This window comes from Aedes albopictus, chromosome 1, assembly GCF_035046485.1.
Source record: "Aedes albopictus strain Foshan chromosome 1, AalbF5, whole genome shotgun sequence".
Classification (NCBI taxonomy): domain Eukaryota; kingdom Metazoa; phylum Arthropoda; class Insecta; order Diptera; family Culicidae; genus Aedes; species Aedes albopictus.
This window is the reverse complement of record NC_085136.1, coordinates 249,457,714-249,464,913: the sequence shown is the minus strand read 5'-3', so window position 1 is coordinate 249,464,913 and position 7,200 is coordinate 249,457,714. Positions and strand designations below refer to the sequence as shown.

At 45.2% G+C, this 7,200-nt stretch overlaps 1 protein-coding gene across 2 annotated transcripts; it reads right to left on the bottom strand.

The window, feature by feature from the left end:
- Positions 1 to 4,897: 4,897 nt before the first annotated feature.
- Positions 4,898 to 6,369, bottom strand: LOC109400419 (RISC-loading complex subunit tarbp2). Of its 2 annotated transcripts, none has more exons than XM_029878527.2 (4): positions 6,205 to 6,369; positions 5,559 to 6,132; positions 5,378 to 5,498; positions 4,898 to 5,310 (listed from the first exon to the last, which is right to left on the bottom strand). In XM_029878527.2, the coding sequence occupies exons 2-4, from the start codon at positions 6,130 to 6,132 to the stop codon at positions 5,112 to 5,114; spliced, it is 894 nt and encodes a 297-aa protein (XP_029734387.2). In that variant the 5' UTR covers positions 6,205 to 6,369; the 3' UTR covers positions 4,898 to 5,111. The 2 variants fall into 2 exon arrangements, with proteins under 2 accessions (XP_029734387.2, XP_019528476.3); XM_019672931.3 differs by having other exon boundaries at positions 5,580 to 6,132.
- Between the last annotated feature and the right edge of the window lie 831 nt (positions 6,370 to 7,200).

Sequence of the window (7,200 nt, the reverse complement as noted above, 5' to 3'; positions counted from 1 at the left end):
ATCCGTCCACCTCGAAATCTGTTGTGCCAAATGTAAAATCCAAGTCTGTTTCTGGTGAATCTCAGTCCGCTCCAACGGTTTCGTGTTCGATGCAGCAGATGCCTCGTGTATGTAACAGTTTGCTCATGACAGCGAGAGTTCAAGTGGAGGATGTGAATGGGAATCTAAAGTCTTGTCGTGCCCTTTTGGATTGTGGTTCTCAGGCACATCTTGTGTCGAAACGTTTGGTTGAATCGTTGAATCTGCCGTGTTTTTCCACCAAAGTTGATGTCATAGGTGCCAATGGTCAGCAGTCCTCCATCTCAGAAATGGTTAATCTTGAATTGCGTTCGTGTTATTCTGACTTCCGCGGTCAGTTGCAGTGCCTGGTTGCGGGTAAGGTTGCCGGTTCGATGCCGTCAGTACCGATCGATATCAAACGATGGAATCTCCCTCGTGGTCTGTCTCTCGCAGATCCAGAGTTCTACAAGCCAGGTGATGTTGCTTATTGGAGTTAAATTGTTCTTTGCGCTTCTGATGCCGGGACAGTTTAAGATAGCTGAGAATCTTCCTGTCCTTCAAGAGACTCGTTTAGGATGGGTCGTTGCCGGTTCCATTGAAGATGTTGGTTCTCCACGCGTTGAACAGCATTGTTACACGGCTAGTCTTCAAAATCTTTCTGAAACGATGGAAAAGTTTTGGTCAGTTGAATCAGTGGATTCATGTGAACTTCTCACCGGGGAAGAGCAGTTGTGCGAAGAGATTTTCTGTTCCACAACTCGCCGCCATCAGAGTGGTCGCTATATCGTTCAGTTGCCCTTGAAAGAGTCGGTTTCCCAAATGGAAAGTAACCGATCTATCGCCCTACGTCGTTTCTTTATACTGGAACAGCGGTTTCAGAAAGACCCTGAGTTGAAAAAGCTTTATGTTGAGTACATTAACGAATACAAGAGCCTCAACCATTGCGAACCAATCGATGAATCGACACTGTTATAAATATGTTATAAACTAAATTCGGTGTTCAAAAGACAACAACACAAGACGACCGAGCCCGTTGGTGGTTACATATCAACTCACTTTATTACATTTCATTGCGATCTCTTAGACCTAATATAACATTTACTCTCACGCATTATCTCTATTTTCTCAGAACCCATGTAGTGGGTTTATGTATTTTACCGAGTGCAGTTGTACTGACACTACACACAGGATCCTTCTAACCTTGTGAAATATTAGCTTCCTCACCATGCGGTGTTGAAGCCGAGCAGCTCGTCAACGAAGTTGAGAGTTGTGTTTGATGCTTCGTCGAAGGCAAAAGGTCCTTCGTTGAATGACTGTTTGATGATTGGTCCAGTGGTTCAAAACGATCTGTTTTCCATAATCCTTCGTTTTTGCAAACATCGCTATGTATTCTCCGCCGACAGTACCGCCAAATTCAGGTAGACCGTATACACACACACCATTGCTTCGAATTTTCTGGAGAGAAAATCCTACCGATCTTGCTTTCGATGAAAGCACTCGCTATCCGTTTGCCGCTCAGATTGTTCTTGAGGATTTTTATGTTGATGATACCGTGAGTGGTGCTGAAACGGTTGAAGAGGCTATTCAATGTCGTGTAGAGCTTACAGAAATCCTTAGCTGTGGAGGATTTCCGATCCACAAATGGTGTTCTAATGAACCAGCCATTTTGGAGACCGTTCCAGAGAAGGATAGGGAACAGTTTCTGTCGTTTGAAGATTCAGACATCAATCAGGCCAGGGATGGGAACACTCACTTTCAAAGAGTTACACTCATTTGAAATTTTCTCAGCTCAGAAGCGTGCAATCAAAAAACGACGTATGGACGACTTTTGCATTGTGGTTTTGTCTAAAACTTTCCCGAATAGAGTAGAGGTCGCACAAGCATACCGAAGTCGTGAGGGAGCTGCGAAGACAACTCTCCACGAAGTGAATGTAAATTACACTCACCTCGTGGAGAGTCGCTTTTATAACTCTGTCACGACTTTGGTATGCGTGTGCGAACCCTACTCTATTCGGCAAAGTTTTACACAAAACCACAATGCAAAAGTCGTCCATACATTGTTTCTTGATTGTACGCTTCTGAGCTGAGAAAATCGCAAGTGAGTGTAACTTTTTGAAAGTGAGTGTTCCCATCCCTGAATCAGGCTATCAAGACGCTAGGCCTGCTTTGGGATCCAGCAGAGGATGTTTATAGCTTTCGTTTAGATCTCCCTAGTCTTGGTAGCTGTTCACCCACTAAACGAAACGTCCTGTCGCAAATTGCGAAAATCTTTGACCCTCTGGGTCTAATTTCGCCTGTTGTTGTTTTCGCGAAGATCATCATGCAGCAAATTTGGATGAGTAAACTGAAGTGGGATGATGTTTTGGATGGTAAGTTGCTGCAAGCATGGATTATGTTTCGGGACACTTTGAATCACATACACGAGATCAAGATCCCACGGTTTTTCGGTGCAGTTAATCCCGTTCGTTATGAAATTCATGGGTTTGCAGATGCGTCCAGTGTTGCGTATGGAGCGTGTCTGTACATTCGCGTAGTCACTCAAGATGGAGTGAAAGTGTCGCTTGTGTGTAGTAAGTCGAAGGTTGTTCCAATCAAAGGATTGACAATCCCTCGGTCTGAGCTTTGCGTTGCCTTGTTGCTTGTTCGATTGTTCTTGAAGGTGTATCCGGCTGTGAAAATGGAGTTTGAATCCGTGCATTTCTGGTCGGACAGTCAAATTGTCTTGGCGTGGTTGCGGAAACCTCTACCGCAACTGAATCTGTTCGTTCGCAATCGAGTATCAGAGATCGTCGAAGGTTCGTCTGGTGCCGATTGGAATTACGTCGAATCTGTCGAAAACCCGGCTGACGTCGTTAGTCGTGGTCAACCTCCTCAGTTGCTTGTGACGAATGAACTCTGGTGGGATGGGCCACAATTTTTGCGTAGTCGTACCTATCGAGTTGATGAACCCGTGCTTATTTCCGATGATGTACTTCCGGAATGGAGTCCAGTTATCAATACCTCTGCGGTGTCCGTGCCGGAGCCTCTCCCAGTGATGACGGCCTTCGGTTCTTTTCGAAAACTACTACGTGTGATAGCGTATGTGCGAAGGTTTGTAACGAATGCGAGATCCGCTAAGTCGCAGCGAATCACGTCGCGATATCTAACCGTACAGGAAATGCGTGAGTCGATGAATGTGATTGTGAAGTACGTCCAGAAAAGCGAGTTTGCAGATGAGATCGGTCGTCTTGAATCGAAAGAACCGTTGCGTCGTCTGGGTAACTTGGGTGTAATGATGAGAAACGATATCTTGAGAGTTGGTGGTAGGTTGAGGAATGCCAGTCTGCCTTTCGGTGCGAAACACCAGATGTTGCTCCCGGACAAGAATCCAATCGTCGAATCACTGTTGAGGACGCTGCATAGAGAGCTGTTGCACATTGGTCCGTCCGGTCAAATCGCTTAGGTACGTCAGAAGTTTTGGTTATTGAATGCTAGATCTGTGGCTCGAAAGATCATTCGTAGCTGTGTTACCTGTTTCCGTTGTAATCCGCAGTTGTTGCAACCGTCGATGGGCGATTTGCCAGAGGCGCGTGTTGTTCCTGCACCACCGTTTTCCAAGTCCGATGTTAACTTTGCTGGTCATGTCTTTTCGCCCGGGGAGAATGTCCGCGCACGGAGCGTACATAATGTAAATATGTGTTTGTGTTTCATGTCATCCTAAATAATCCTCACCCGTAACATTAACACCTCCAAAATCCCAACCAACTAATCCCGAGTCGACCGCGGGTTAATTCGGTCCCCCCCTTACTAACACCTGTGTATGTGTCTATAATGTTTGAACGCGCACTACCAGTGCCATTTGCACTTATCAATAAGTTGATTCAACCAAGAGGCTGAAAAAGCTGAACCAGCAATGAAGGAATAAACATCGTTAAAGTGAAACCCTTAAGACTTTTCCTTGGACAGCCGAAACAAACCAGCCTTTTACAAGACTAACCACTTGAGTTATTCGAAGTCGTCGAGCTATCGCCTGCAGTATTTGTTCCTGCGGCCCTCTTCAGTGGGAAGAGCCGGCTATCCTCCGTCCAGTGTCCGTGATCGGACAGGAAGAACGACATCGCGAAGCGATGGAAGAGCTGTACCGCGCCAAGGACACACGAAAGTTCTACGAGATGCTGAACCGCTCGCCCAGAGGCTTTGTGCCGCAAGTCGACATGTGCCGAGATAATCACGGGAATATTCTCACGAGCGAGCGTGAGGTGGTCGAGAGGAGGTGGCAGCATTACGATGAGCACCTCAATGGCGACGTTGCAAACACCGAAGGTGGCGCGGTAACAGATCTAGGAGTACGTGCGCAGGACGAAACATTTCCAGCCCCTAACCTCCAAGAGATTGAAGAGGAACCTGAAGAGGCCGGTTGAAAAATAACAAAGATACAATTACAATTACAATTACAATTACAAAGTCGCTGGAGCAGATCAACTACCAAGCGAGCTTCTAAAATACGGTGGAGAAGCACTGGTGAGAGCACTACACTGGGTCATTACCAAGATTTGGGTGGAAGAAGTATTACTGGAGGAATGGATGGAAGATATCGTGTGTCCCATCTACAAAAAGGGCGACAAGTTGGATTGCGGGAACTATCGCGCGATCACACTACTGAGCGCTGGCTACAAGGTACTCTCTCAAATTTTATGCCGCCGTCTATTACCGATTGCAAGAGATTTCAAATTGGCGAACAATACAATCGAGAACAGCTATGGCAGATTATGCACGAATACGGATTCCCAGATAAACGGGATAAACTGATACGATTGATCAAGGTGACGATGGATCGAGTAATGTGCGTAGTTCGAGTATCAGGTACACTCTCGAGTCCCTTCAAATCTAGCCACTTGAATAAAGAAACAAAAAAAAATAGATTTACATAATGTTTAATTTCAAACGCGAAATTCTTAATCGGGAAAAACAATTCACTTCATCCCTTTTAGCAGAAAGCAACATAAATGTCTTTCTATGTAACAGAACATGAATCGAAGCCACATTTCGAAGAAAAACTAGAAGTTACAAAGTTCAGTATCGAAGAATGTCAGTGGGAATCACAGATTCCCGATCATAGAACGACTTACGATTCATATGGTGGCATTTTTTGACATCGCCAATCCCTTTTCTGTGGATCTCCGCTTCCATTGCGGCTCGAAAATATCGGCCAGGGTCTGTTCGCTCTGCCGTTTAGCTCCCCTCTCTGGTTCCGTATTTTCGTCCAAGCACGTTCCATCGTCGTCTGTGTTGGTATCGTCTCTGGGCGATCCGACATTCTCATCCGTTGTGCTACAGGAAAAAATAATTGATTGATACATTATTCGACCGTTTTGTGGCCACAATGCAAATGCCCTACCCATTCCGTGAGTTGGAGTCATATGCGTGGGTGTCCCAGAAGGCATAACCTGCCAGCTTGTCGATCAGTGCCTTGGCAGCAGCTTGCTTCGCGTCTTTTTTGGATTTACCTATTCCCACGGCTTAAGTTAAAAAGAAAACAAAATGGGTAACTGAGTCTAACCACCTACATTTTCAATTACCTTCAAACACTTCCGCCTTACCTTCCTTGTCCTCGTACCATACCCGATAGTGAAACGTTTTCTTGTAACCATTTTTTTCGCATTGTATGAAATCGTACTGGGGGCGGAGTTCTCTGCGACACAACACCTCCTGCAGAACCGAGATCGGCGTTTTTCTGCCGAGTACTTTTCTGCTTGCAGTACAATTGAGTCCCAGCTTGTCCATCAGAATCCTGGCGGCAGCATGCTTCGCTTCCTTCTTAGATTGGCCCCATCCGATGGCATCGCCATCCGGGCAGGATACACGGTACCGGAAGGTAGGCGAGTGGGAACCTCCTCCCTGGATCGGAAGCAATTCGTAGTGCGGTATAACTCCCTGTCTGCCGAGCAGCTCATACAGAAGCGAAACCGGCATTTTCGTCGTGTTGCTCTTACCGATCAACGCGACCTTCAGAGCTTCCTCAATTGGCAAAGCGGCGCCTTTCGTCGGAACCGGATGACTGGGATCCTGTGCTCCGGTCGATACGTGTCCATCATCGTCAGTGCACCTTATTTCGTTGGCGTTGGCCGGCGGTGGTGAATTTGCTTTACCCATCTGCAGTTGGTTGAGAACAAAGGAAATCAGGATTTTTGTTTTGCACTTTATTTCACACAAAATAGCACATACCTTTGGAAAAGCTATTATTCCTGCTTTTGGAATAATCAAGACACTTCCACCAACAACAAAAAATCTCAGGATTATGAAATTTTAGCAGCGAAATCCACAAACGGACGATACTTTTCTCGCGTCGCGTGGTTTCTGATGCTGAGCCGACTGATTAGGGGTGTCAAAAAGGCCGAAGACGATGTAGTAACTAATTACCTATTTTTGGATAAACTGACCTTAGTGTGCATGAGGAAAAGAAACAGTGTGACCCTGTGACTGAAAGAGAAATCCATCAACAGGGTGGCCCACGCTTAAAACTCGAAGAATGCCATGTATATAAATCAATATTGCGGCAACATTTTGAATACAGTCGACTCTCCATATCTCGATGTTCTACATCTCGATATATCTCCCTATCGCGATGGTTTGATCGGTCCCTTCAATCTCCATACATTTTTCTTCTCTACATGTCGATATCTCCTTATCTCGATATCTCCCTATCTCGATGCGATCTTATTCATTTTCGTTCTAGATTTTCTCTCCATATGCCGATATGCCCATTTTCAAAGGTTACTAGACCTGGTTTCCTAGGTGCGAACATTCTGGGAAGGCGAAGTGACATCTGTTTGTTGTCGGTTTTTCCTAGTTACGGAGGTTTTTTCAATCTAGTGTGCATTACAAATTGGTTCTTCAGTTCGATCTCTCCCTATCTCGATGGTCCCTTCAATATCGAGACCTGGAGAGTCGACTGTAGGACGCAATCAGTGAAGTACAAGATTGAAAGTAATAAGCTGGATTTTTGTATGGAGAGATGATCAATAGGACACATCGGTGAAGTACTAGATTTGTAGTAATGAGCTGAATTTTTGTATGGTGAGAAGGTCAATGGGGCATGTAAATAATACGAAAGCAAGTGAGATGATCAATTCTCCATTTCTACAATGAAATGGTGTAAACAGAGTGGGTTATTATGATTTCTTTACAAATTTGATGCTGTTTGAGCAAAAGTTTGGATAA

What these genes read in the sequence shown, in the direction of transcription:
- LOC109400419 (XM_029878527.2), bottom strand. Translation starts at nt 6,132, where the DNA reads ATGGGTAAAGCAAATTCACCACCGCCGGCCAACGCCAACGAAATAAGG. An exon ending in TAAGGCGGAAGTGTTTGAAG is followed by an intron (nt 5,499 to 5,558) that starts GTAATTGAAAAT and finishes TTTTAACTTAAG; the next exon opens with CCGTGGGAATAGGTAAATCC. An exon ending in GACTCCAACTCACGGAATGG is followed by an intron (nt 5,311 to 5,377) that starts GTAGGGCATTTG and finishes TTTTTCCTGTAG; the next exon opens with CACAACGGATGAGAATGTCG.